Genomic DNA, 27,512 nt, shown 5'->3' on the forward strand with positions numbered 1-27,512 from the left:
GCGGCGCTCAGTCCTGTCCCGGGCCGTCCGCCCGCAGCTGGTCCCCTCGGTCCGCCCGTCCCGCCCGCGCCGGGTCCCGGGTCCCTCGGTCCCGCCATGAGCTCCACTCAGTTCAACAAGGGCCCGTCCTACGGGCTCTCGGCCGAGGTCAGGAACCGGGTGAGTGGGCGCGGGGCGCAGCCTCGAACGCACGACGCGCGCCCGCCGGCAGCGGCAGCGAGGCTTTGCCCTGACCCTGGAGGGCTGGGGGCGCTCTGGTAAACCTGGGGCAGTGGGGCCTGGGAGGAGGGCACCCCACTTCTCTGCACCCCGGGATGTCTCCGGGAGCCCCGCCCCTGCCCATCCTGCATCCCGACGCCCCGGGGACTTCCTGCGCCCCGAGCTCCTTGAGGGGTGTGAGCAAGACCCCGGAGAGGGCGTGCGAGCGTGCGTGCGGGGATCCGGAGGGGCGAGCCCCGCCGCCCCGCCACCCCGCCACCCCGACTTCAGTACCTGCCGACACTCCACTACCCCACCCCAGCCACTTAAGTTGGGGACGGGAAGGGGGCGGGACCCGGGTCTTCTCAACAGGGTGTGGCTCTCCTCCGGGGACTCCCGGTACACACGCCTGGGCGAGCCGCGAGCGCAGTGGGACATCCATGTCACCAGTGCCCGAGGGACAGACAGCACAGTGGTGTCCTGAGCTGGGGGTGGCGGGTGGCGGGCGACACACGCAACACTGACCCGAGACTCGGGAGCCGGAGCCTGAGGTTCTGAGAGCTTCCGGGCACCCGCCTGGCACCCGGGGTGCCAGTTTTACTGCAGCAGAGCCCGGCCGCCGCCTGCCTGTGCGTCCTGGAGCCACCAGCCCGGCGCACCTGCGGCCGCCGCACCTGCCAGGTCCCCACGAGAGGCCTACCGCCCCGCTGGGCAATTAGCTGCCACCTGCCTTGCCGTCTCAGTTCCCAGCCCGGGCTCGGGGAGGCTGCTCCAGCGCCCCAGAGACGCCCACCACGAGGGTCCCAGGGCCCTGCCTACTTCTGCGGGCGGTGCTGGACGCCTCCCTGCGACAGCGGGAAGTGACACAGAGGGACTGAGGAAAGCCCTAAGGACGGAGCAATTAGGAACTGGGTGGGGCGGGAACAGGTCAGCAACCGCCACACAGGGCCTGAGGCCGGAGGTTCAGGCCGACTGTGGAGCTGGGACAAGGAATGACTGACTGCAGGGCCTCAGGAAGGGTCGCGTCTTCCACTGGGAGGGGAGCCCCAGAGATCATTTTGCCTCAGTTGACACCCTGGCCGGCCTGTACCCAGTGGAGCTTTGTTCAGTCGGGTTGAGGGTCCTGGGGAACAGCTGGTGCTGATTTGGACCCGGGAGGCCACTGCATTCCTGGTAGTTTGTGGCCGGCAGTAGTTTGTGGCCCGCGGGCTGGAATGCGCTGAAGGGCCGCCCAGGAGGGAGGTGGCCGCAGCGGTTGGGACTAGGACCCTGCCCCCCTCCTTGGCCCTCAGAGCTTTTAGGGACGTGGCCAACTGGACCTGACACGCCTGGCATCCCCGAGCCAGCCCCTGCTCATTCCTGTGGGACTGGGCGGCTCCTGGGTGAGGCAACAGCTGCCCCCACAGCCCACAGCCTTTGTCTCCCCTTAGAGCAGCTAATCCCACTTAAAAGGGTTTAAAAGGATAGGAATGGGGAATGGGGCTCTCATCAGCAAACAAACTGTCTAGATAAAATGGGGAAACTGGTTGTTTGGTGGCTGCACATTCCTTTAATCCCAGCACTCAGGAGGCAGAGGCAGGCAGATTTCTGTGAGTTCGAGGCCAGCCTGGTCTTCAAAGTGATTTCCAGGACAACCAGGGCTACACAGAGAAACCCTGTCTCAAAACCCAAAAAATGGGGAACTGAGTCCTGGGGAGCCAAGAACTGGCTGTGGTCCTCCACATGGCAGGGGCTGGGCCCACAAGGGCAGCTCTCCAGGGGTCCTTCTAGTTCTCTAGGGGAGGACAGAGAGGAAGACCCGTTCCTCCTGTGAGAGAGGAGGACAGCCAGGCTTCCTGTGTGATCCCTGCCTGTCCGGGTCTGAGATGCTGCCACAGGGGTGGGCAGATGTGAGCCTGTGGGAAATAGAGGTGTCTGAGGAATCTGAGGGTTTTTTAAAAACCCAGTCATGTGGAGACAGTCCTCCCAGGGAGGCCTACCAGCTGAAATATTGCTCAGCCATGAAAAAGAACGGGCCTCTGATGGATATTACCGTATCAGTGGAGGACCTGATTGAAGTCAGACGCCGAAGCCCCCAGCAGATAGGAAGTGCCCAGAATGGGTGAAACCAGAGAGAGGGATCCTGCTGGGTGTGTAGCTCAGTGGACAGCGTGCTGACTTAACACCCACTGAGCTCCGGTTTCATTCCAGCATTTCATGGAGGCACAGACGAGTGGAAGCAGGAGGATTGGGTCAGGGTCCTCTTCAGCTCCACAGATTTGAGGCCAGCTCTGTCCCTTCTCCCTGCTGTCTTTGGCCTCATTCATCTGAAAACTTTGCAGGGCATGTCCACGCCCCAGCTCAACTCTATGGTCTTTGCTCCTCAGCTCCTGTCCAAATACGACCCCCAGAAGGAAGCCGAACTCCGCAGCTGGATTGAGGGACTCACAGGCCTCTCCATTGGCCCTGACTTCCAGAAGGGTCTGAAAGATGGCGTCATCCTATGCACGTGAGTGCTCAGCCTCAGTGCTCTGTGCTACATGGCTTGTTGTGCATGTCTAGTTTTTTATATTTCCTCTTATTGCATAGTCACTCTTTTACTTTTCAATCTCTTTATCTGTCTTTATTTTATTTTATTTAGGGTTTAGTTCATTTTTACTTGTGTTTGTGCCTGTGTGCCTCTGTGAGTATGCACACAAGTGCACTTCCCTCAGAGGTCAGAAGAGGGCACTCTGATCCCTAGAGCTGGCTGTGAGCCACCTGACATGGTGCTGAGAACTGAACACAGGGCCTGGAGTGGAAACAAGCCCCTAACTTCTGCGTCCACTGTCTGGCCCTTGTTGCCTTTCCTTCAGTGTTGATCCTCTCTTTTTCTTCTGTCCCTGTCTGCTGTTTTCTTGTGCTGTTGCATTCCTCTACATGCCCAGGTCATGAACAGTCCAACCCTAGGCCTTCTCTTCCTTGCTTCAGTGGCTAATGCTTCTGGAAGTTTCTCCATCTTGTGTGCTGTGCATCTGTTGTTTGGATATTCCACAGTTCTGCACGTGAAAAAAAATTATAATCAAAAGTCTTTGATTCCAGAAAAAAGGTCTTAGATTACCCCCAAATCCCATGGTTCAAGATTACATTCCTAGCATCCATAGTTGGAAGCTTTGTTTGCTTGGTGGCTGAAGGGAAACTGAGGCTGGGTAGAGATGTTGAGGCTGCCCGGGAAGGTGTGAGCTTGCTGAGGTCAGGACACCAATGGAGGGCCCTGGGTCATTTCTTCCCAGACTCATGAACAAGCTGCAGCCGGGCTCCGTCCCCAAGATCAACCGCTCTCTGCAGAACTGGCACCAGGTGAGGGGCTGGCGAGCAGACAGCAGGAACGGCCTGCCCAGCCCATGTGTACACCAGGGCCTCTGCTCACCACCATTCCCCTGCCTCCTCCCAGCTAGAAAACCTCTCCAACTTCATCAAGGCCATGGTCAGCTATGGCATGAACCCCGTGGACCTGTTTGAGGCCAATGACCTATTTGAAAGCGGGAACATGACACAGGTGCAGGTGTCACTGCTTGCGCTGGCAGGAAAGGTAAGGTCCAGAGAAGGCCAGCGGGCAGCCCATGGTCACACAGCAAGGAGTCACTCTGCCTGATTTGAGAGGCGGGGAGGAGAGAGAATTTGCTGTTTAGAATCTACCGCCTTTCAACAGGAAATTGTAAAGGGAGGTGTTTAAGGCTGAGGGGACAGCAAGGTTGCCTCACATGAAGACACAGGGTGTGTGAGGAATAGGAGGACATGAGAGGTCCCTTTATGTGGGGTTGGCGTGATGGCCAGGTCTGAAGGGTGGGACCCAGCCTGTGGAGATTGTGCTGGATATATTTCTTGGGTGTTGCATCCACTGACTGCTGCTTGCAATTTGAACCTGGATTGAGGGTTCCGGGCTCCCCTCATCCCCACCCAGGCCAAGACCAAGGGGCTGCAGAGTGGTGTGGACATTGGAGTCAAATACTCAGAGAAACAAGAAAGGAACTTTGATGATGCCACCATGAAGGCCGGCCAGTGCGTCATTGGGCTGCAGGTAGATGCCACAATACCCTGAACAGACACCCTGAATTCCAGGGAGGTTCTAGGCCAAAAGTTCTAATCTGTGGGCTGAGACTCCTTTGGGCCTGAACAATCCTTTCACAGGGGTCACATATCAGACATCCTGTATATCAGAAATTTACATTACAATTGGTAACAGTAGCAAAATTGAAGTTATGAAGTAATGGGGGAGGTGGCTACAGCATGAGGAACTGTATTGAGTGTCCCAGCATTAGGAAAGTTGAGAACCGCTGTATTAAAGGGTCGCAGTGTTAGGGAGGTTGAGAACCACTGTGCTAGAGCTGGTGTTGCCCCTCTAACCTCCCACATTCCCCGTGAAGATGGGCACCAACAAATGTGCCAGCCAATCTGGCATGACGGCTTACGGTACCAGACGGCATCTCTATGACCCCAAGAACCACATCCTGCCTCCCATGGACCACTGCACCATCAGCCTCCAGATGGGTACCAACAAGTGTGCCAGCCAGGTGGGTCCCACCCCAGGCGCCCAGGCTATGACCCCAGCACACTGTCCCCTGCCTGAGGGATTCTAGCCTCACTCTGTCTTCCTCACTGTGTGTGCTTTCAGACGTGACAACCCTACTCTGTGCCTCAGCTTCCCTCAAATGTCCACCCCCATCTGATACTCTTACCTTTTTTGTTAAGTTGAATGCCTGTGTCCCTGAGGTTTTGGGGACCTCAAATTTTGGGGAAGTCTCTGTTCCAGGTGGAGGGGCTTCCTAGCTGTCAAGGAGAAAGTGGGACATTTGTGCTTACAAATTGGTTAAAGAGTTTTTATTTTATTTTTGTGCAGAGGCCTGGGTTTGAGACAGGGCCTGACTATGTAGCCCATAGCCTTGAGTGCTCAGCAATCAATCTTCTGCCTCAGCCTCCTGAGTACCAAGGTGTCAGGAGCTGGGCGAGGTTCAGAGTTCTCCTGGTGTGACTGAGAGACTCTGGCTTCTGTCCCCAGCATGGCATAAACTGGGCATGGTCATGCTCCCCTGTTGTCCCAGCCCTCAGAAAGCAGAAGCAGAGAATCAGGAGTTCAGAGTCATCCTTGGCTACATAGTGAGTGTGAGGCCAGCCTGGGCTACATGAGACTCTTTCTCCAAAAGAAAAGATTTTAGTTAAGCTTTGGAAATCCCTTCAGGAATTGCAGGGGGTATGTATTGAGGAAATTAGGGGGGGTCCCCTTCTGAGCCCCTCTCTCCCATCTCCAGGTGGGCATGACAGCTCCAGGGACTCGAAGGCACATCTATGACACCAAGCTGGGTACCGACAAGTGTGACAACTCTTCCATGTCCCTACAGATGGGCTACACGCAGGGTGCCAACCAGAGTGGCCAGGTCTTCGGGCTGGGGCGGCAGATATATGACCCCAAGTATTGCCCACAGGGTCCAGCAGCCGATGGGGCACCAGTCAGTGGTGACGGCCATGGCGAGGGCCCTGAGTACCTGGCCTACTGCCAGGAGGAGGCAGGTTACTGAGCACCCAAGGGTGCTGCTGGCTCCCCACATAGGCATCCATGTGTGGGTTTGGGGTTTTGTTTTTTCTCCTGTGTTTTCATTGTGTTGTTTTGTTTCTTGAAATTGGGCCTCACTTTGTAGCCCTCTCTGTCCTGGAACTCACTGCAATCAGCCTCCTGCCTCAGCTTCCTGAGGGCTGGGCAGACAAACCTTTGCTAGCTATACTCCCTCCTCGCCCATCATGCCTTGCTTCCTTCCCAGGACTGACCCACGGGTAGGGAACATTGGGGTCCTTGATGGGGTTAGACAGACTGAGGGTTTCCTAGCAGACTGTGGGAGTGGCTGTCCCCAAAGAGTTGCCGGTTTCTTCATCTCTTCAGTTTGTGCTTTGTGAACCCATGGAAATTGCAGACAGTTTCAATGAAAGAAAACTTGGGGGCAAAGGTATAAAGGGTGCATTTGATTTCCCAAGACCCTCAGACCTCACCCTCCCGTGCCCAGCGGGGAAACTGAGGCCTGGGACTGAGGGAGGCCATACCCACACCTGCTGCCCTCCCTCCCACCTCTTCCTGAGCAGGCCTGATTAGCTGCGCTGAGCCCGCCCCGCCTCCAAAAGTGCTGCAAGTGACCACAGGCGCCCCTGTGCTGCCAGATAATGTGAAGTACCTTGTGTGGACCAAAAACTAATAAAAACCTCTGTTTCTAAGACTAAAGAGCATTTCTGAGCTGGGCGTTGGTGGCGCACGCCTTTAGTCCCAGCACTCTGGAGGCAGAGGCAGGCGGATCTCTGTGAGTTCGAGGCCAGCCTGGTCTCCAAAGCGAGTGCCAGGATAGGCTCCAAAGCTACACAGAGAAACCCTGTCTCGACCCCCCCCAAAAAAAAAACCCAAAAAAACAAAAAAAAACCCAAAAAACTAAAGAGCATTTCTTAAGTTGGTGATGACAGAGGAGGACCATTTACAAGCAGGGGCAAGCCATACACATAAGTTAGGTGGGAGGAGGGGGAATGGAGGCAGGGTTAAGGTGGAGGAAAAGGCTGTCTCCCTCACCAGCTTTCCTCAAAAATCAACTCTAAAGTCCCCTTTCCAACTCCCGCCCTTCCTGGAGAGCTGTAGATCACTCCCTCCATGCTCAATATGGTTTTGTGAAATACACCAGCACCCCCCCACACAGTGGGAAACACCAGGGGATTTTGCTCAAAATCCAGGCAACTATTGATTCTAATCTTAGAATGTGGCGCTGACACCTGACTCTGAAACCGCCTAGACTACTGAAGGATTGGGAGGGTGTTGATAGAGTGAGTGAGTGAGTGAGTGAGTGAGTGAGTGAGTGAGTGAGTGGACTTGGTCGCTCCTCCAAGGATGAGCTTTTGGAGGCTGCCTGTTAGAAGTCCGGCTGGTGTGTAAAGGCGCTGACCGTCAACACTCCCGACCTAAGTTCAGTTCTCACCAGGGCCCCACATGAGGGGAGGCAAGAGCATGCTTAGGAGTTGTCCTTTGCCCTCCACAGACGTGCCGTGCAGAGATGCTTCCTATCCCAGCAAACAAATTAAAAGTAAAGGTTACTCACGGTTGCGAATGCCTCCAACCCCAACACGGAGGAAGGAGGATCTCTGCGTGTTGAGGCCAACCAAGGTGTGAGCCACTCTCAAAATAAATAGTTAAGAGAGAGTGGGGGAGGAGACAGAGGATTCTCTTGGAGGCGGCAGCCGCCTTTTTGAGGTGTGAACCCAAGGGGGAGACCCCAATTGTCCCTCACGTGGTCACATCTCTGTGAAACCATCCTGACGCTGCCAGAGGCATGCGGTCCCTTTAAGAAACCCGGCTCGGTTGTGGTCCCGCCTCCTCCAATGGCAAAGACATGCGAGTGGCAGGTGTACTGTCCAATAGTAGCGCCAGGGGGCGGGGTCTGGTGCAGCCCGGGACTCCGGGTTGCGAAGGGCGAAGTCCGCAGTTGAGGGGGCTCCTCTTAAAGGGGCCGCGCTCCCCCGCCGCTACCGGGCGGAGCGAAGGTGAATGGAGTTTGGGGGCCTTGGAATGGTGAGGAGGACCCCGAGGGGTGGAAGGTGGAGTGTGTCCAGCTGGGTGCTGTGGGGGAAGAGTGGCGGAGCCGCGTTCCCTGATGATTAGAGGGTCCCCGGCCAGCCCCTCCCTACCCTTCCCACGAGTGTGGGAAAAACTGGTCCCTATTTCTCACAGCAGGCATCTGGTCACCTAGAGGGACCTCGGCCACCCTGCACCTGCAGCGCCCCACTTTCCTGATGAGGCCGGCCCCCCAGATCCCCAGATCCCACTGTGTAAAACATAAACGTCCCCAGATGGACGCCAGTTCCCACGTAGATGGCAAAACTTTGGTCACTTCCTTCTCTGTCAGCCTCAGTTTCCCTGTCTGTCATGAAGTAGGCCACAGGCTGACAACTCGGGGGGGGGGCACAAAAAGAAACCATCGGGCATGGCAGGCTCAAGAGCCGGTCCCCGACCCCCGCGCCGACCCGGCCCGAGAGTCTGGCCCATCCTTTGACGACACTGGGGGCCGGCTCGCTCATCTCCGGTTTCCTTGGAGCGTGACTCTGCCCTTTGTGAGCCTCAGTTTCCATCTCTGTAACATGGAAGGCCAGCGGCGCAGGAGGCGCGGTCCGCACTGCAGACGGAGGCTTGCGGGTCTCACCGTCGGCCGCCGGGGGCCATGGGAACCGAGACCCGGGTCCCGGGGGAGGCTGAGGGTGGAGCCCGGAGCCCAAGGCCTTAAATCCAAGCTCCGCCCACTAAGAATTCGAACGGGGGGGTCTTCTAGACCCCAGCCTTCAGCCTACTGGGAGCGATAGCTCTTCCAGCCAATCAGCTACGAAGACGGCTGCGGGCCAGGCTCCCATTGGTCACCCCTTGATGTTTGCGAGGCTTTCTTTGCTGGAGATTCCTGCCGCTGGGTGCACTGGGTGGATGAGCGGTGGATGAAGAATGAAGATCAGAGACAGTCAGGCATTTACCTCGAGCCACACAGCTCACTCTCAACCTATTGTTTCTGCTGTCCTCTCTGCTGTTTCCCTTCCAGAGTCATCATGGCCTTCTGCACACAGCTGATGCTCCTACTGTGGAAAAATTACACGTATCGAAAAAGACAACCGGTAAAGCCCGGGGTAATGCAGGTGCGGGGACGATGGCAGGTGCCCATCATGGTCCCCAAAGTCTCCTACACATTCTTCCCCCAGATCCAGCTTCTGGTGGAGTTACTGTGGCCTCTCTTCCTCTTCTTCATCCTGGTGTCTGTCCGCCACTCCCACCCTCCACTGGAGCACCACGAATGTAAGACCCATTGTGTGAGCCGGGCGGTGGTGGTAGTCCCAACACTTGGGAGGCAGAGGCAGGTGGATCTGTGTGAGTTCGATGCCAGCTTGGTCTACAGAGCGAGTCCCAGGACAGCCAGGGCTACACAGAGAAACCCTGTCGAGAAAACCGCCCTCCCCTCAAAAAAAAAAAAAAAAAAAAAAGACTCACTGTGTGTGGTTGGAGGGGGACAAGCCTCTCCTGCCATGCCTGGTGCTAGGGTGGAACTGGGTGTGGCAGGAGGCCCCATCCTGTAACAGAAGTGAGGGCAACTCAGCAGGTGCCTCTCCCCCCAGGCCACTTTACAAACAAGCCGCTACCATCCGCCGGCACGGTGCCCTGGCTGCAGGGCCTTATCTGCAATGTAAACAACTCCTGTTTCCAGCAGCCAACGCCTGGGGAGAAGCCTGGAGTCCTGAGCAACTTTAAGGACTCCTTGTGAGTAAACTGGGTGGGTGTGGGTTGTTCCTGGAGAGGAGTTGGAGACTCGAGCCCCAGCCTCCCATCCCCTCTCTGCCCCCAGGATCTCGAGGCTCCTTGCAGACACTCGCACAGTGCTCGGGGGCCGCAGCACCACAGAGATGCTTGCTGCCCTGGGGAAACTGATGCCCCTGCTCAGAGGCCTGGGAGGTGGAGGTAGGGAAGAGGGAGCCCTCAGCTTGGGGGACTGAGTCCCGCAGGTGGTGGGGGATGGGTAGGGAGCACCTCAAACTGAGCTTTGCCTTACATTGGCATCTTCTCCCCAGTCTGGCCACAAGACAGTAACCTACAGAACAAGCAAGCATCAGTGACCACTGAGCTCAAAAAGATCCTTCAAGGGGTGAGGAGGAGCTGGCATGGTGAGGTACTCCCGTGTGTGAGACCTGGAATAATCCTTCCCATACCTCATTTGTAGAAGGGGCTCAGTGGATGGCTCACCTGCCCAGCACTAAAGCCATGGGCTCCATCCCAGCTCCTCTGGAGTCTCAGCACTCAGGAGGTGGACTGGAGGATCAGGAGTCTGAGGTCATCCTTGGCCTGAGGATGATTGCACAGACCACCCAGGTCTGGGCCATCCTTGCTGTCTTGTCACAGGTGTCCCTGGATCCTGTGCTGGGTCAAGCCCAGGGTCCCTTGAGGAAGTTCTTGGATGCCACTGGGGATCTTACTCAGGAGGTGAGTCTCCACCCCAACCAGCCAGGAAGCAGGAAGCAATAAGCAATAAGCAGACTGGGAAGCTGGGGCACCTATAGGTGAGCCTGGCTGGGTCCCTCCCAACTTCAGACTCCAAGTTGATAAAAGCTATGTGTGATGGCACATTGTTGTCATCTCCACACCTGCTCCAGAGGCTGGGGGCTGGGGGGGGGGACGGACAGCAGTGAGCTTGAGGCTAGCTCAACACAATATCTCAATCAATCAAACAAATAAACAGAAGGGCTGGCAATGTAGCTCAATTGGTAGAGCGATGTAGCCCAATTGGTAGAGCCCAGCATTCATGAAATCCTGGACTCTAACCCTAATTCCCAATAACGCTCCTGTCATTCCAGACTCAGGATGTTGAATAAGTAAGGCCAGCCAGCTACATGAGACTGTATTTCAATAAAATAAACAAAAAGGCTCCAAAGCTACACAGAGAAACCCTGTCTCGAAAAACAAAACAAAACAAAAAAAAGGGATGGTTTAGGGCATTCTACAGGAGGTGTCCAGCAACCCCCTGGTGACCTTTCTCTAGCTCCTGAATCTGCCCAGCCTGCTGGAACTCCGAGCTTTGCTGCATAGGCCCCGAGGGTCAGCTGGTTCGCTGGAGCTGATTTCAGAGGTCCTCTGCAGTACCAAGGGGCCCAGCAGCCCTGGGGGCCTCTCCCTCAATTGGTATGACACCAGCCAGCTCAATGAGTTCATGGATCCAGAGCTGGCACCTGCCCTGCCTGACAGCAGCCTCAGTAAGTCACTATGATTGAGCTGGTTCCGCGTGGGGCTGATGGAGGGTAGAAGGATGCAATGGGGCTTCATGTTGTCCCCCCAATACCAGGCCCTGCCTGCTCCAAGTTCGTGGGGTCACTGAATGACCACCCTGTGTCTCTACTGCTCTGGAGTCGCCTGAAGCCATTGATCCTTGGAAAAATTCTCTTTACCCCTGACACAAACTTCACCCGGAAGCTCATGGCCCAGGTGAGACACAGGAGCCAGTGGGGGTACAGCGCTCTACACAGTATCCTAGTCAGGCCAAAGTAACGGAATAAGAGGCAGATGAGGGCTGGGGGCGTGGTTATGGGTGGAGCCCGGACTAGAATCCTCCAGTGAGGGACTGGGGGTGGGGTCATGGTAGAGCCTCTACCTAGACTTCACCAGTGAGAGGGCTAGCTGGTAGTATAGTCATAGGTGGAGCTCCACCTAGAATCCCCCAGTGAGGGATTGGGGGCATGGTCAGGGGTAAATCTCCTCCCCAGAATTCCCCAATGAGGGCCTCATGGCATGATTGGTAGAGAACTCCTGCCTAGGATCCCTCAGTTAGGAGCTCTGGGGCAGGCTCAGTGTGAGGGGGTCACCTGTATACATAGGGCTCTAGGCTCTATCCTTAGAATTCAAAGTACAAGTTAATTAATTTTTAAAGATTAGAAAAAACACAAGTTAAAGCAGTGGCTCTTTCTTTAGAGCCTGACCACATAGGTTTATAATCCCAGAAAGAAGGTGGGGCAGGAGCAACTGGAGTTCCATCCTAAACCATAGGGTTAGACACTGTTGAAAATAAGGAAAACAAGCCAGGCGGGGGTGATGGCACAGGCACAGGCACAGGCCGCTGGATCTCTGTGAATTCAAGGCCATCCTTGTCTGCAGAACGAATTCCAGGACAGCCAGGGCTACACAGAGAAAGCCTGTCTCGAAAAACAAAAACAAAAATGGGAAAAGAAAAGGTCCAGTGGTAACGGCACACTAGCTTAATCCCAGCGCTTGGGGAGCAAGTGGATCTCTGTGAGCTCCCAGTCAGCCAGGGATGCATAGTGAGACTGGATGATTGGTGATGATGATAGTGACAGTGACGATGATGATAGAGATAATGATGATGATAGTGATAGTGATGATGATGATAGTGATGATGATGGTGATGATGATGATAGAGATGATGGTGATGATGATGATGATAGTGATGATGATGATGGTGATGATGATGATGATGATGATAGTGATGATGATGAGAAAAGAGATCCAGAGGTGGAGGGGTGGGGTGTGGCAAAGAGTCAGTCAGAGCAGCTATGTGGAAAGGGTGGCCTCAGTTGATCTAACCTGTCCACTTGCAGGTCAACCGTACCTTCGAGGAGTTGGCTCTGTTGAGGGACCTACAAGAGGTTTGGGAGGTGCTAGGACCCCAGATCTTCAACTTCATGAATGACAGTTCAAACATGGCCATGCTTCAGGTAGGCTGGGCTGGAGTTGGCCACTTCTGGGTCTGCAGATGGGAAGGGGTGGACAGAGACCCCTCCTCACCTGTCATTTCCCCCTTCCCTAGAGACTGCTGGCAGTGGAGGACCTGGGGTGGAGGCATCAGACACCCAGAGGCCAGCAGAAGTTGGAGGCTGTCAGAGATTTTCTGGACCCTAGTAGGGGTGGCTACAACTGGCAGAAGGCCCATGCGGACATAGGGCACCTGGCAGAAATCCTGGGTCAAATCATGGAGGTTAGGAGTTGTCATAGATGGTGGAATGGGCCTTTCCCTGGGGACCTAAAAGGGACCAGAGGCAGATCCTGTCCTGGAGGATGAAGTAAAGAGACATCTGGGCTTCATTTATGTCTGAAGAGGGAGCCCACTCACCGTGTATATGGTCACCTAGGGGTACAAGAGACCCAGAGAGAATGGGCTGAGGACTGAGGGTTCAATCACACCCCAGAGTCTGGAATTCATGTCCCCCAACAGTGTGTGTCCCTTGACAAGCTGGAGGCTGTGCCCTCAGAGGCAGCTCTTGTGTCCCGCGCCCTGGAGCTGCTGGGTGAGCGCCGCCTATGGGCAGGTGTTGTCTTCCTGAGCACTAAGGATCCTGTGGACCGGTCTGAGCTGTCATCTCCAGCCCTGGGTCCTGGCCACCTGCGATTCAAGATCCGAATGGATATCGATGTTGTCACAAGCACCGATAAAATCAGAGACAAGTGAGAGGGGATAACTTCGTGGGGGGAGCTAGGGTGTGGTGGGGGGGCCAAGGCCATTGGAGGTGATAGATGAAACTAGGTGTGGCTATGTCCGAGGGTCTGGGATAAGATGTGTATGTGTTGGGGGAGCAGGTAGCCAATTGCTGTGGAGTAGTGGGGTGCTTACCGGTTGTATTCTCCAGGTTTTGGGACCCAGGGCCATCGGCAGACCCTTTCATGGACCTGCGCTATGTGTGGGGTGGCTTCGTGTACCTGCAGGACCTGCTGGAGCAGGCAGCTGTGCGAGTGCTGAGTGGGCGGGACTCCCACACAGGCCTCTATCTGCAGCAGATGCCCCACCCCTGCTATGTAGACGATGTGTAAGAGCACCCTTGCAACCTGTCTGGGCTCTGTGGTTTGGAGGGACCCTGCATGTAACCGCTAGGGTCTCAAGGACCCTCCCGGTTTCTTTGAGGATAAAGAAACAAAGTGGCCTGTGCTGGAAGCTGGCACCCTCTGGCTAGATCAGCCCTCTGAGGATGCTACTAAGCCTGGAGACATCCATGCCACACGTGCAGGGGACCTCCAGCTGCACCCCACTATCCCGCCATTCTAGGTTTCTGCGGGTGCTGAGCCGGTCTCTGCCGCTGTTTCTGACTCTGTCCTGGATCTATTCAGTGGCGCTCACTGTGAAGGCTGTGGTGCACGAGAAAGAGACCCGACTGAGAGAAACCATGCGTGCCATGGGACTGAGCCGGGCGGTGCTCTGGCTTGGCTGGTTCCTCAGCTGCCTGGGACCCTTCCTGGTCAGCGCTGCGTTGCTGGTGTTAGTGCTCAAGGTGAGGGATCCTCGATGCCACCCCCACCCGCCCGGGTGGAGTGAAGCTGGGGTGTGCGTCTCTAGTGCCCATCTCAGAATGGGATCCTGAAAGTTTTGTGCTTTTTCCCAGCTAGGGGACATCCTTCCTTACAGCCACCCTGCTGTCCTCTTCTTCTTCTTGGCGGCCTTCGCAGTGGCCACCGTGGCTCAGAGTTTTCTGCTCAGTGCCTTCTTCTCCAGGGCCAACCTGGCAGCTGCCTGTGGGGGCCTCATCTACTTCTCCCTCTACCTGCCCTACGTGCTGTGTGTCGCCTGGCGTGAGCGCCTGCCCAAGGGCATCCGTGTAGCTGCGGTGAGGGATGTTCCGTCCTGTGAGGGGATAGATAGCCCCAAAGTGTAGCCAGCTCCCTGACCCACCCCCTCTCTCCCCAGAGCCTGCTGTCCCCCGTGGCCTTCGGATTTGGTTGTGAAAGCCTGGCGCTCCTGGAGGAGCAGGGGGATGGTGCTCAGTGGCACAATTTGGGCAGTGACCCTGCGGAGGACATCTTCAGCCTGGCACAGGTGTCTGCCTTCCTGTTAGTGGACGCTGCCATCTACGGCCTCGCCCTCTGGTACCTGGAGGCCGTATGCCCAGGTGGGCCATAGGGGAAGGGGCCCCAGGCGGGAACATGCCCGCTCCCTGAAGGCCTAGCTGGAGTGTGCCTGCGCAGCAGGAGAGATGTTTTAGGTTTGTCACTGGGGTATTGGGCTCCTAGAGGCTTGTCTTGAAGTGAATAGACTTTGTCTCCTGCTGGTTGGTGTCTGGGAATAGCCTTAGTTAAAATACCACCCGAGATGGGTGAAGCTTCTTGTGCAGCCTATGGTCACTGTCCTGGTCACAAGACATCATATTTTAGGGCATGTCTCCGGGGTATTGGGTTACCGGAGGTACATTTCCTAGCTACTGCTGTTTCTGAGGGGCAGGGTCTGAGGCCGGGGGTGTGGGTGGGGCTTCCTATCCACTCCCCCTGGGTGCCCCGATTCCAAGTGTGTGACCTGGAAGTTCTCACATCTCATGGGTATGACAAGTGTAACTGAGTGTCACTTTCTACCAGGCCAGTATGGGATCCCTGAACCATGGGATTTTCCCTTTCGGAGGAGCTACTGGTATGGGCCTGGACCTCCCCAGGGCTCTGACTTGGCCCCTGCCCCGCAGGATCCAAAGGGTGAGGCCCATGGTGGTTAGTAACCTTTTGCTGGTTTTGACTCCCTTGTCTCCCCTAGAGAAACAGGTCCTGTATTTCAGTCCCCAGGACACCTCAGATCCCCAGGCCCTTAGAGATTGATCTCCTCCAGAGCCTTGTGCATGCCAAGCAGGCCTTTACCACTGAATGACATCTCAGCCCTCTCTGCTGAGTTCTCAGCGTGGTCTCTATCCCCAGTCACGCCCCCTGTTCCTCCCTGGGGGGATTCTAGACAGAGACTCTACCACTGAGCCACACCCCCAACCCTATTACATGGTATTTTGAGACAGAGTCTCACAAAGTTGCCCAGGCTGACCTTAAACTTGTGAGTGTCCTTCCTCAGTTTAAGTAGCTGAGCTGGCCCACCTGAACTGTGCCCATCTCCCTTAGTGCTTTCAGGACCCAAATTCCACAGCCAGCTCTGAGGGATCCCCAGACCCACAGCTGACCATGTTATTCCTCCACAGTTCTGGTGGAAGAGCCACTGCCTGGCCTCATTCCTGGTGTCTCCATCCGTGGCCTCAAGAAGCATTTTCATGGCTGTCCACAGCCAGCCCTACGAGGACTCAGCCTTGACTTCTACCAAGGCCACATTACTGCCTTTTTGGGTCACAACGGGGCTGGCAAGACAACTACACTGTGAGCTGCCAGCCCCTATGCCCTCTTCCCTGAGTTTCCCCGTTGGGGTTGGAGGAGTCCCAGGTGTGCAGTAGAAGCAGGAGCCGGGTCTGGTTTGGACACAGTAAACAAAAGATCTGAGCTCTTCTGATTCCATTTCCCTCCCCTAGAAAAGGAGCACACAGTAGGCACCTGTAAGTGTAGGTGGCCCTTCTATTCGTGAAGGGCAGCTCCTCTCTGAAATCCCTGTGCCCACAGGTCCATCTTGAGTGGTCTTTTCCCACCCAGTGGTGGCTCAGCCTCCATCCTAGGCCATGATGTGCAAACCAACATGGCAGCCATCCGGCCCCACCTGGGCATCTGCCCACAGTACAATGTGCTGTTTGACTTGTGAGTGTTGCCGGGCGTGGGCAGGGGCAGTGGGAGGAGCTTGGCACCTTGTGAGACACACACACACCAAGGGAGTAACTGTTCGTCACCCCTGCCCACAGGCTGACCGTGGAAGAGCATGTGTGGTTCTATGGCCGTTTGAAAGGTTTAAGTGCAGCTGCCATGATCCCTGAACAAGAGCATCTGATCCAGGATGTGGGACTCATCCTCAAGCGGGACACGCAGACACGCCACCTCTCTGGTGATCCAGTCTAGGGGGATGTATAGGACATTGGGGGCTGACCGGGGCACTGAAGTACATTCAGGTGGGGAATAGTCTGCCCTGCAAATAGCTGGGTGGGTCACATTAGGATTGTCACTCTCTACCCAGGTGGGATGCAGCGAAAACTGTCTGTGGCCATTGCCTTTGTGGGTGGCTCTCGTGTAGTTATCCTTGATGAGCCCACTGCTGGCGTGGATCCTGCTTCCCGCCGTGGCATTTGGGAATTGCTGCTTAAGTACAGAGAAGGTAAGAGCTGGAAGATGGGATAGAATAGCCTGAGGTTCCCATGGGTTCTGCTTGAGGGGCAAAAAAAAAAAAAAAAAAGCCGGGCAGTAGTGGCGCACGCCTTTAATCCCAGCAGTCGGGACAGAGGCAGGCGGATCTCTGTGATTTCCAGACCAGCCTGGTCTACAAGAACTAGTTCCAGGACAGCCTCCAAAGCCACAGAGAAACCCTGTCTCGAAACTTAACCCCCCCCCAAAAAAAAAGCCTTCAAACTATGAAATACTGGGATGGGGTTTTGAGGGATGAACAGGAGTTTGCTGCATAGGGTTTGGAGATTCCTGGGAGACACTGCCGCCTGGGTAGAGAACTGGTGAGCACAGTGGTTCACATGGGTTTGGGGGTCATATCCAGGTCGCACCCTGATCCTCTCTACTCACTACCTGGATGAGGCAGAGCTCCTGGGAGATCGAGTGGCCGTGGTGGCAAGTGGCTCTTTGTGCTGCTGTGGCTCCCCACTCTTCTTGCGTCGACGCTTGGGCTCTGGTTACTACTTGACACTGGTGAAGAGTCCTCAGTCCCGCAACATCCAGGGCTCAAAGGTGAGGGTTAGAACTGGGCCACGAGCCCTGTCCCCAGCTCTGTCCTTCAGAAATGGAACATTGTCTTTCTCTATGAAGGGAAACAGCGGCAAATCCAGACAGGAGCAGAAGCCAGACAGCGAGGGCAGTATGGCAGGTTAGACGGGGCCAGGGGACCCTAAGGGGACAGCAGGGGTCAGCAGCCACTTAGCGCATAGCAACAGAACCCCAGACTGAATGCCTGTCCTTCCATCCCTCTGACCTGTGCCCACAGGGACAACCCTCACCCAAGAAACCTTGGATGGGAGCAGCCAGGCCCCCACTCCTGATGCAGCCCCCATCACCCCAAGAACACCCAAGATCCTAGATCTAGTGAAGCGTCACGTTCCTGAAGCCCAGCTGGTGGAGGAACTGCCCCACGAGCTGGTGCTGGCATTGCCCTACACGGGTGCCCTGGATGGCAGCTTTGGCATGGTCTTCCAAGAGCTGGATCAACAACTGGAGGCCCTGGGGCTCACTGGCTATGGGATCTCAGACACCAACCTGGAGGAGGTATGGGACCTTATGGGATTTTGAAGGATGAATAGGAGTGTGCTTGTGGATGGCAAGGGGGAACTCCAGGCAGGAAGGATGGCTCTTAAGGAAGGTGGGCAGCTCGGACATCTCTTGAGGTCTGGGGTGGGGACCAATGGCATATGGGGTCCCTCTCTCGAGTCTCCCGCTGTGTCTCCTCAGATCTTCCTAAAGGTGGTGGAGGATGCACAGAGAGAAGGTACGCCATCATTCTGTGACCCTTCAACCCAACCCCGGTTCAGAGTCACACCAGTCCTGAGACCCACTACTCCTCCTTAGCTGGGTCTGTCCTCAAGGCAGAACCCAAGTTCCTCCCTGGTGCTGGCATTAAGTCCTTCCTCTGAATTCTGGCCCTTTCTCCCTTTTGGCTCTGGCTTCATTTTCCCAGGAAGCAAGCCCTGAACCCCATTGGCTCCACAGGTGGTGACTCTGGACAGTACCTGCACCCTCGCACAGCCACTCAGCAGCCCCACACAGGGCCGGAGGTGTCAGCCCTGGAGAATGGGGAACTGGGTGAGTCTCTTGCCTGTTCACATCCCTCCTCTGCCACCATCACCCCCAAGGTGCTGGATCTCACCCTCTCATCTCCCACAGCTAGGCTGATGCTGGACCCCCAGGGCCTGCAGGTTTTCACACCCAACGCTGCTCCAGTGCAGGGCTGGACACTGACCTGCCAACAGCTCCGGGCTCTGCTCCACAAGCGTTTTCTGCTTGCCCACCGCAGCCACTGGGGCCTGTTTGCTCAGGTGACAAGGCCTGGGAACTTCAGAGGATGTGTGACGGTCCTGGGGTGTCTGCTGTCCATGTCAGCTGTCCCCTCAGGGACTTCATTTCATGACAAACCTGTTCTTGCTATTTGTGGCGTGTGAGGGAAGCCAGCCACGGGGGAGGGAGCAGGGTGGGGTGTGGAGGTGGACGCTGATTACATTGTCTCCCAGATTGTGCTACCTGCTCTCTTTGTGGGCCTGGCCCTGCTCTTCAGCCTCATTGTCCCGCCATTCAGCCAATACCCGCCCCTGCAGCTCAGCCCCGCTATGTATGGCCCCCAGGTCTCCTTCTTCAGGTGGGTGCTTCGCACAGCGGGGAGTTGACTGTGGCCTGGTGATGGGATGGCCACAGTCACAGTGCTGCCCTGTCACCCACAGTGAAGATGCCCCTCAGGATCCCAACCAGGTGAAGCTGCTGGAGGCACTGCTGGAGGAGGCCGGGCTGCACAACCCCAGCATGCAGGGCGTAGCTGCCAGGTGAGGCTAAGCCAGCCAAATGTCTTTAACAATCCCCTACCCCAGGCACTACCTCAGTGCTCTGGCCGCCCCCCCCCCCCCCCGTTTCTCTGTGTAGCTTAGGAGCTTGTCCTGAAAATCACTTTGTAGACCAGGCTGGCCTTGAACTCACAGATATCCACCTGTCTCTGCCCCTGAGTGTTGGGGTTAAAGGTGTGCACCACCACCTCACTGCCTTGGCTTCTCTCTGAGCTCAGCCTCGGTTTTCTTTCTTTCTTTTTCTTTTTTTTTTTTTTTTTTTTTTTTTTTTTTGGTTTTTCAAGACAGGGTTTTTCTGTGTAGCTTTGGAGCCTATCCGCACTTGCTCTGGAGACCAGGCTGGCCTCGAACTCACAGAGATCTGCCTGCCTCTGCCTCCCAAGTACTGGGATTAAAGGCGTACGCCACCAACGCCCGGCTCAGCCTCGGTTTTCTTATCTGAGTTCTGGCCTCAGTTTATCCCACCATAGCTCCTTGCCTCTGTGCCCCTCTGGCTCTGGTGAGCAGGCCTCCCTCACCTCATTGGAACGTGAAGTCTGTGTCTCCCAGCACCCCCTTTCCTGGCACCCACAGCCCTTCCTGACTCCACAGGGGACCCAAGTGCACCCACTCCTTGGATTGCTACTTCTCAGTCCCCGAGGTCCCTGCAGATGTGGCCCACATCCTGGCCCTTGGCAACTGGACTCCAGAGTCTCCGTCCCCAGCCTGCCTATGCAGCCAGCCTGGAGCCCGCCGCCTGCTGCCTGACTGCCCAGCTGGGGCTGGGGGTCCACCGCCACCCCAGGCCATAGCTGGCTTGGGGGAGGTGGTCCAGAACCTCACTGGGAGAAATGTGTCTGACTTCCTGGTGAAGACTTACTCCAGTCTGGTGCGCCGGGGGTAAGCACCCAGGCTCTGTGTGGCCCAGCACGGGGAGGCTGCATCATTCCCATGCCCCAAACTGACCCTTCCAGTCTGACAATTACTCTGTTTCCCCTGTGTCTTCTGCAGCCTGAAGACTAAGAAGTGGGTGGACGAGGTCAGGTGAGGCAGGATCTGGTGTGGAAAACCCTGCCTATGCCTGTGGCCTGCCCACTCGGCAGCCCCTCAGTCTCCTTGTCTCCACCCCAAACCGTTTCCCAGGTATGGGGGCTTCTCCTTGGGAGGCGGAGACCCAGACCTGCCCTCAGGGTATGAGGTGATCCACACAGTGTCAGAGATGCGGGCACTGCTGAGCCCCCAACCTGGCAAAGCCCTAGACCGTATCCTGAACAACCTCACTCAGTGGGCCCTCGGCCTTGATGCCCGGAACAACCTTAAGGTGGGAGCTGGGGCCAGCAGGTGGGGGTGGCCAGGGAGATCCAAGGCCACTTGCCTCTCTGGATCTCATGGCCCTTGCTCCACTCAGATCTGGTTCAACAACAAGGGCTGGCATGCCATGGTGGCCTTTGTGAACCGAGCCAACAATGGACTCCTACATGCTCTCCTACCAACTGGCACATCCCACCATGCCCATGGCATCACTACATTCAACCATCCTTTGAACCTGACCAAGGAGCAGCTGTCTGAGGCTGCACTGTGAGTCTGTCCATCCACTCTCAGTGGTCTGTTGTTCAGGGGTAGTGGGAGCCTTCTCTGTGCCTGGGCTGGTAACAGAATTTCATCCCAACACTAGAAAGATCAGGCAGTGTGGTGGCCAAACATTTAATCCCAGGACACAGGAGACAGAGGCAGGGGGATCTCTGAGTTTAAGACCAGCCTGGTCTACTTTCATAGAAACTTCCAGGCTACGTAAAAGACCCTGTCTCAAAAAACAAAACAAAACAAAATCAACAACCAAAATAAATAAAATAACCACAAAGAGACTTTCAGGGTGAGAAACATCCAGGCACCCTAGATCTTGTCTTACCAAAGACCTAGATTTCATGTGCCTATGTCCCCAAATTGCCATGCCCTCTCTCCTGCCAGGGATCAATCCCAGAAACCTCATCATCATGCCCCATTCTGCTCTGAGCCACCCCTGACCTCTCATCCCCAGGATGGCCTCCTCGGTGGATGTTCTTGTCTCCATATGTGTGGTCTTCGCCATGTCCTTTGTCCCAGCCAGCTTCACCCTGGTCCTCATTGAGGAACGTGTCACCAGAGCCAAACACCTGCAGCTGGTCAGCGGCCTGCCCCAAACCCTATACTGGCTTGGCAATTTCTTCTGGGACATGGTATGTGTGGCTGGCCACCTGGTAGGGGTGGGTGGGCACCTGGTCACAGGAGAGGAGAGGGGAGGCACAGCCCTTGGCCCTCTGAGCTACTGAGGTGAGCTACTGAGGTAATTCCTTTTTCGGATACAGTGTAACTACTTGGTGGCAATGTGCATAGTGGTGTTCATCTTCCTGGCCTTCCAGCAGAGGGCCTACGTTTCCCCACAGAACCTACCTGCCCTCCTACTCTTGCTACTGCTCTATGGGTGAGACACCTGCCCCTTGGGGTCTACTCCTCTTGTGGGGGGATCCATAGCAACTGGAGAAAAAGACTCTCAGGCCCAATAGGACCTCAAGAATAATGGGACTCAGAGGTTGGAGAGATGGCTCAGTAGTTAAAAACACTGAGGACCCAGGTATAGTTTTCATCATCTACATGATGGCTCACAACCTTCTGTAACTCCTGTTTCATTTCATGGGATCTGGTGCCCTCTTCTGACCTCAGCAGGCACCAGGCACATGCATGATGTATATACATAGAAGCAGCAAAACACTCAGAAAAATAAATCTTAAAAAAAAGAAAGGCCAAGGTGGTTGCACAGACCTTTAATTCCAGCACTTGAGAAGCAGATGCAGGTGGATCACTGTGAGTTCAAAGACAACTTGGGCTACATAATGAGACAACAGGAGAGAGAGAGAGAGAGAGAGAGAGAGAGAGAGAGAGAGAAATGGGAGCTGTATCAATGTGGCCTTAAAAGCTCAGCAATCGGGGGCTGGTGAGATGGCTCAGAGGTTAAGAGCACTGACTGCTCTTCCAGTGGTCCTGAGTTCAATTCCCAGCAACCACATGGTGGCTCACAACCATCTGTTATGAGATCTGGTGCCCTCTTCTGGTGTGCATGGAAGCAGAATGTTGTATACATAATAAATAATTAAAATCTTAAAAAAAAAAAAAAAGCTCAACAATCCTGGCACATAATACAGATCTGAGGGGGCTTGTCTTGGAGGCCACCTGGTCTAAAGTCGTTGGTGATGCCTGTCACCCTTCCCTTTCAGCTGGTCAATCACACCTCTCATGTACCCAGCCTCCTTCTTCTTCTCTGTGCCTAGCACGGCCTATGTGGTGCTCACCTGCATCAACCTCTTCATTGGCATCAACAGCAGCATGGCCACCTTTGTATTGGAACTGCTATCAGATCAGGTGGGATCTTGTCATAAAACCTGGGGCTGGGTTAGCAGGCACTGTGGTGCTCAACTGCTGACCTGCTAGGCTCTACTTGCCTCTGAACAGAAATTGCAAGAAGTAAGCCGGATTCTGAAGCAAGTGTTTCTCATCTTCCCCCACTTCTGCCTGGGCAGAGGGCTTATCGACATGGTGCGGAACCAGGCCATGGAAGATGCCTTTGAGCGCTTGGGTGAGAATGTCTGTCAGGTGGGACTGTGAACAGCACCATTGAGAATGCCTCCTCTGAACTTTGTTATATGGATGGGGACACATGGCCTTCAGTTGGACAACTTTAGGTGGCACAAAGATGATGTCAAATTAAAGGTGAAAGAAAAGTAATTAAAGGGTCAAATCATGAAAGGTCTGTGACCACACATAAAAGAAGATGGGAAGCCTTACAGCCTAGGTCAGTTAGACCCCAGCAGTACAGGCCTTGGTCACTTTCCTTGAGTCTAGGGTAATCTGGACAGGAGGCAAGACCCAGTCCTTCTTGTCCCCACAGGAGACAAGCAATTCCAGTCACCCCTTCGCTGGGACGTCATCGGCAAGAACCTTCTGGCCATGGTGGTCCAGGGACCCTTGTTCCTCCTCATCACACTCATCCTCCAGCACCGCAATCATCTCCTGCCACAGTCAGTGGGGACCAGGTGAGGGTGGCTGTGGCCAGCATCCTTTCCTGGGTCCACTCACCTGTCTGTCCTCAGATCCAAACCGAAACTGCTACCACCCCTGGGAGAGGAGGATGAGGACGTGGCTCAAGAGCGGGGGCGGGTGACCAAGGGGGCCACCACGGGGGACGTGCTGGTCCTCCGGGACCTGACCAAGGTAGGCACAGAGTAGAAACAAATGGCAAGCAGGGGCTGGCACAGGCACTCTCCTTTCTCAAAAGGCCCCATCCCTGCAGGTGTACCGTGGGCAGAGGAGCCCGGCTGTGGATCGTCTATGCCTGGGGATCGCCCCTGGGGAGGTGAGCGAGGCAGAGAACTCAGTGCTGGGTTAAGTGATGTTGCAGGCTGGCTCCCCGCTGTTTATTGAGTGCCTCTTACCCAAGTGCCCACTTCTACCAAGCCCCTTCCGTGACCCCTGCACTCTACTGAGCACATGCTGTGATCAGATAACCTTTCGTTAAGCACCTTCTGGTAACTAATTTTTAAACTCATATTCATCTTTTTAGAACCCAGAGCCTCAGACATGCCCAGCTGAGGCTATCCCACACACCCAGACCCTCACTGGAGCACCCCAGGCTGTCACTCTACTGCTGAGCTATGTCTCTGCTCTGAGCTCCTAATTGAGCCACGAGCCCTCATTAAGTACCTACTGTGTGCTCATATTTTTTGGATACCAACTGTGATCACCAAAGGAATACTGAATAGCACTGTGGTGGTGGGGGGTGTTGTCTCACACACTAACAGCACTGAGTTCTCTCTATACATGGCTGCACCAAGTACTTCTCAGGTAAAACTTCTTAGGCAGCCATTTCTACCTTCAAGCCCTAGCACACATGCACTCATTTGCTGGCTGTGGTTCTCTGGCTGCCCACTAGAGGGTCAGAAAGCTCCTGTGAATGCTTGTGAGCCTACTTTGGCTACATAGGGAGTTCAAAACCAGCCTGGGTTATATGAGACCCTGTCTCCAAAACCACAAATAACTGAAACAACGACCATACCCTTGGTGCCCCAAACCATTTTCTGCTAAGTGAGAGACTTTGGCTCTTCCAGCCCCTACCCCCACCCCTGCCCTCACCCTTCTGTGTAACAGCACTGGGGGCTGTGAATTGTGGCCGTGGCCTTGGGCTGTGAAGGGTTTGTGGGTTCCTTTCAGTGTTTCGGACTGCTGGGCGTCAATGGGGCAGGGAAGACATCCACCTTCAGAATGGTGACAGGGGACACGCTGCCCAGCAGTGGTGAAGCAGTGCTGGCAGGCCACAAGTAAGGGGCTTCTGGTATATGTACCCCAAACCCTGGTTCTTCCCCCATCTGTCCATGTATGGACGTGGCACTTCACCAGGCTGGTCCCTTGTATCTGTGCCCCTCTGTCCGCGTGCCCTGGAACTCCTGTGCTCTCCACAGACACCCGTGTAATCCTGTATGGGTGGTCCACAAGGACTTGAGCATCTTGTTCCCAACCGCAGTGTAGCTCAAGAGCCAGCTGCCGCACACCGCAGCATGGGCTACTGTCCCCAGTCTGATGCCATCTTCGACCTGCTTACTGGCCGGGAACACCTGGAGCTGTTTGCGCGCCTGCGGGGCCTGCCCAAGGCCCAGGCTGCCCAGGTGAACACACCCTGTCGCTATGCTTACCGTAGCCTCGCCCCTCTCGGTACGGCGGAACCCCTCTCGGTATGGCTCCGCCCACGCTCACACACCCCCACACCCCACACACACCTCTGCAGACAGCGCTCTCCGGCCTGGTGCGCCTGGGCCTTTCTAGCTATGCCGACCGACCCGCGGGTACCTACAGCGGAGGCAACAAGAGGAAGCTGGCGACAGCCCTGGCTCTGGTTGGGGACCCAGCTGTGGTCTTTCTGGTGAGTGTAGGCGGGATCTGAGTGGGTTGGGGATGGGTCCTGCCTAAGTGAGGAGGGGTCTGAGTAGGTAGTGGCCTTGGAGGCGGTGCCTGTGCACGCTTTATTTGGCCTGAATAGGGGGCGTCTGGTTGAAATGTGCTTTGGCTTAGACGGGGCAGAGCCTCAGTGAGCAGATTTTGAGCAGGTCAGGGCTGACCCAGAGGTCCCACCTGGTTCAGGGCCTGTCCCTCCTTTGCAGGACGAGCCCACCACAGGCATGGATCCAAGCGCGCGGAGATTTCTTTGGAACAGCTTGCTTTCCGTGGTGCACGAGGGCCGCTCCGTGGTGCTCACGTCGCACAGGTGAGCCCCATGCCACACTCTGGCCACCTTTTAGGATGGGGTGATCGTGACCTTGGTGACGTTCCTAGAGTTAGAGAGCTCCAGGGGTGGCACAGAGCATGGCCCCTGAGCAGGCAGGCCGGGCCCAGCTGTTCTCACACTATCGCCCACAGCATGGAGGAATGCGAAGCGCTCTGCACGCGCCTGGCCATCATGGTGAACGGGCGGTTCAGGTGTCTGGGAAGCCCTCAGCACCTCAAAGGCAGGTGAGCAGGGCAACCAGGCCTATGTCGGGGAGGCGGAGACCAAGGGATACAGGATCTGATTGGTGCGCCGAGGCTGTGGGCGGGGTTAGAAGGACTAATCAGGCATGTGGAGATGGAGCCTAAAGAGTTGGGTGTGGACACTGGCGAGCGTGGGTTGCTTGTGTAGGTCCTGGAGGTTGGGTGGGATTAGAGGACATGGGCGGGGTCACGCAAGGGATAGAGCCAATGGGTAGAGAACTGAACCAGAAAGAATTAGTTGGGGAGAATTATAGCGTGTGGTGAGGTTATATTGTCTACGGACGTGGATAAGGTAATGTGTAATTTATTTGTTTGTTTATTTATTGGTTTTTCAAGACTGGGTTTCTCTGTGTAGCCCTGGCTGTCCTGGAACTCACTCTGTAGACCAGGCTGGCCTCGAACTCACAGAGATCCTCCTGCCTCTGCCTCCTGAGTGCTAGGATTAAAAGCGTGCTCCACTAATGCCTGGCTGGGTAATGTGTGTGTCATTTGTAGGCATGGAACTCTAGAGAGTTTAAGGGTGGCAAGAGGATGTGGGCGGAGTTAGAGCGTATGTTGGCAGGGCTAGGCTGTGAGGTGTGGAATACCACCGGGATATGGCAAAGGTTCATTTGTAGGGGTGGGACCAAAGGGCAGGCAGGGCTGGATGCAAGGGGCAGAGACACGTTCGTGCCTCTAAGGAGCCAGACAATATAAGGGGAGCCTGGGAAGGTGGGTGTATTTATAGGAGGGCTTTCTGGACAGGGTCCAGAAGTGAGGGGTGTCTGTCCTTGGACACAGGTTTGCCAGGTCCTCTGAGTAAGCGTGGCCTCTTAGATTCATGGTTGTGGCTCTCAAGAAGAGCAGGGTGAGGAGGAATTGAATTAGGTCCAGGTGTACAATACAGGCTAGTGACAAGTTGAGTGAATGTAGGGAACATCGAGGTTTCTAGAGGCAATGGGGCCGTGGCCTGAATCCCTGGTCCTATGCCCTCCAGGTTCGGAACTGGTCACACACTGACCCTCATGGTCCCACCAGAACAGCCTGAACCGACAATAGCCTTCGTCATGGCCACATTCCCGGGTGCTGTGCTCCGGGAGATGCATGGCAGTCGCCTGCGATTCCAGCTGCCACCTGGGGGCAGCTGCACCCTGGCACGAGTGTTCCAAGAGCTGGCTGCGCAAGGCAAGGATCACGGCGTGGAAGACTTCTCAGTTAGCCAGACCACTCTGGAGGAGGTGACTTCGGGAACCATAACAGGGCCTAAAGGGAGGAGCTGAGGATCTCATGACCCTGCCTGACATCTCCCTCCAATGCCTTTCTGTCCTCTTTATGTCAACGCCCTGTCAGGTATTCCTGCATTTCTCCAAAGACCAAGGGGAAGAGGAGGACAACTGGCAGGAGACTGGAGCCTGGGAGCTTTCCACCCCAGGCCTGCAGCACCCCAAACGTGTCAGCCGATTCCTGGAAGACCCCAGCTCTATGGAGACCGTGCTCTGAGCATGCCTGCCTTGGCCTGAGTGGTAAAGGCCAGGCAGAGGGTCCTTGAGCCACACACTGACTCCCAGAGAGCCCTGGGCCCTGGAGGAAATAAAGAGAAATAAGAATGAGACAGCAGCTGTGTGTTTATGTTTTAGGAGCCCTGGCTGTCTCTGTACCAAGTCGAACACTATTTTTGTTGTTTTTGTTTTTCAAGACAGGGTTTCTCTGTGGCTTTGGAGGCTGTCCTGGAACTCATTCTTATAGACTAGGTTGGCCTCGAACTCACAGATCTGCCTGCCTTTGCCTTCTGAGTTGCTGGGATTAAAGGAGTGCACCACCACTGCCTGGCTAGTCTCACACTATTGCATGTACAGTGGGTGCATGTGTCTGTGGTCACAGAGGTGACGGCTGCTGTAACAGTTACAGTCACCTGG

At 55.5% G+C, this 27,512-nt stretch overlaps 2 protein-coding genes and 1 long non-coding RNA gene across 10 annotated transcripts; 2 read left to right on the top strand and 1 right to left on the bottom strand.

Annotated features, from left to right (window-relative positions):
- Positions 1-6,419, top strand: Cnn2 (calponin 2). Its single transcript, XM_027419441.2, has 7 exons — positions 1-159; positions 2,565-2,686; positions 3,450-3,516; positions 3,611-3,748; positions 4,121-4,237; positions 4,584-4,730; positions 5,466-6,419. Exons 1-7 carry the CDS (start codon positions 97-99, stop codon positions 5,730-5,732), a joined length of 921 nt encoding a protein of 306 aa, XP_027275242.1. The 5' UTR covers positions 1-96; the 3' UTR covers positions 5,733-6,419.
- LOC113836176 lies at positions 2,685-7,494 on the bottom strand. Its single transcript, XR_003486154.2, has 3 exons — positions 7,281-7,494; positions 4,896-4,986; positions 2,685-3,215 (listed from the first exon to the last, which is right to left on the bottom strand). It is a non-coding gene; the product is annotated as an uncharacterized LOC113836176 (long non-coding RNA).
- Abca7 (ATP binding cassette subfamily A member 7) lies at positions 6,558-27,208 on the top strand. 8 transcript variants are annotated; one of them, XM_035445550.1, is made up of 47 exons: positions 6,558-7,345; positions 8,763-8,835; positions 8,920-9,013; positions 9,331-9,472; positions 9,558-9,670; positions 9,781-9,878; positions 10,109-10,189; positions 10,746-10,956; positions 11,046-11,185; positions 12,313-12,429; positions 12,522-12,689; positions 12,927-13,156; positions 13,339-13,515; positions 13,752-13,974; positions 14,086-14,307; positions 14,388-14,589; positions 15,050-15,160; positions 15,646-15,817; positions 16,055-16,186; positions 16,288-16,427; positions 16,557-16,694; positions 17,085-17,272; positions 17,351-17,408; positions 17,526-17,803; positions 17,987-18,023; positions 18,245-18,337; positions 18,419-18,570; positions 18,763-18,887; positions 18,970-19,068; positions 19,678-19,965; positions 20,077-20,109; positions 20,209-20,386; positions 20,474-20,643; positions 21,104-21,281; positions 21,411-21,526; positions 22,317-22,461; positions 22,552-22,675; positions 22,988-23,117; positions 23,190-23,310; positions 23,390-23,452; positions 24,307-24,413; positions 24,617-24,758; positions 24,878-25,012; positions 25,251-25,354; positions 25,507-25,599; positions 26,594-26,834; positions 26,947-27,208. In XM_035445550.1, exons 2-47 carry the CDS (start codon positions 8,770-8,772, stop codon positions 27,094-27,096), a joined length of 6,525 nt encoding a protein of 2,174 aa, XP_035301441.1. In that variant the 5' UTR covers positions 6,558-7,345; positions 8,763-8,769; the 3' UTR covers positions 27,097-27,208. The 8 variants fall into 8 exon arrangements, with proteins under 8 accessions (XP_035301441.1, XP_027275219.1, XP_027275223.1 ...); XM_027419418.2 differs by lacking the exon at positions 6,558-7,345 and adding an exon at positions 7,517-7,750 and having other exon boundaries at positions 7,910-8,835; XM_027419422.2 differs by lacking the exon at positions 6,558-7,345 and adding an exon at positions 7,517-7,750 and having other exon boundaries at positions 7,910-8,835; positions 22,371-22,461.
- The last annotated feature ends 304 nt before the right edge of the window (positions 27,209-27,512 follow it).

The sequence above is a fragment of the Cricetulus griseus genome, chromosome 5, assembly GCF_003668045.3.
Source record: "Cricetulus griseus strain 17A/GY chromosome 5, alternate assembly CriGri-PICRH-1.0, whole genome shotgun sequence".
Classification (NCBI taxonomy): Eukaryota; Metazoa; Chordata; class Mammalia; order Rodentia; family Cricetidae; genus Cricetulus; species Cricetulus griseus.

Coding starts and splice junctions, on each gene's coding strand:
- Cnn2 (XM_027419441.2), top strand. CDS start 97: ATGAGCTCCACTCAGTTCAACAAGGGCCCGTCCTACGGGCTCTCGGCC. Junction 3,517..3,610: donor CTCTGCAGAACTGGCACCAG/GTGAGGGGCTGG, acceptor GCCTCCTCCCAG/CTAGAAAACCTCTCCAACTT. Junction 3,749..4,120: donor TGCTTGCGCTGGCAGGAAAG/GTAAGGTCCAGA, acceptor ATCCCCACCCAG/GCCAAGACCAAGGGGCTGCA.
- Abca7 (XM_027419418.2), top strand. CDS start 8,662: ATGAAGAATGAAGATCAGAGACAGTCAGGCATTTACCTCGAGCCACAC. Junction 12,690..12,926: donor TCCTGGGTCAAATCATGGAG/GTTAGGAGTTGT, acceptor GTCCCCCAACAG/TGTGTGTCCCTTGACAAGCT. Junction 14,308..14,387: donor AGGGCATCCGTGTAGCTGCG/GTGAGGGATGTT, acceptor CTCTCTCCCCAG/AGCCTGCTGTCCCCCGTGGC.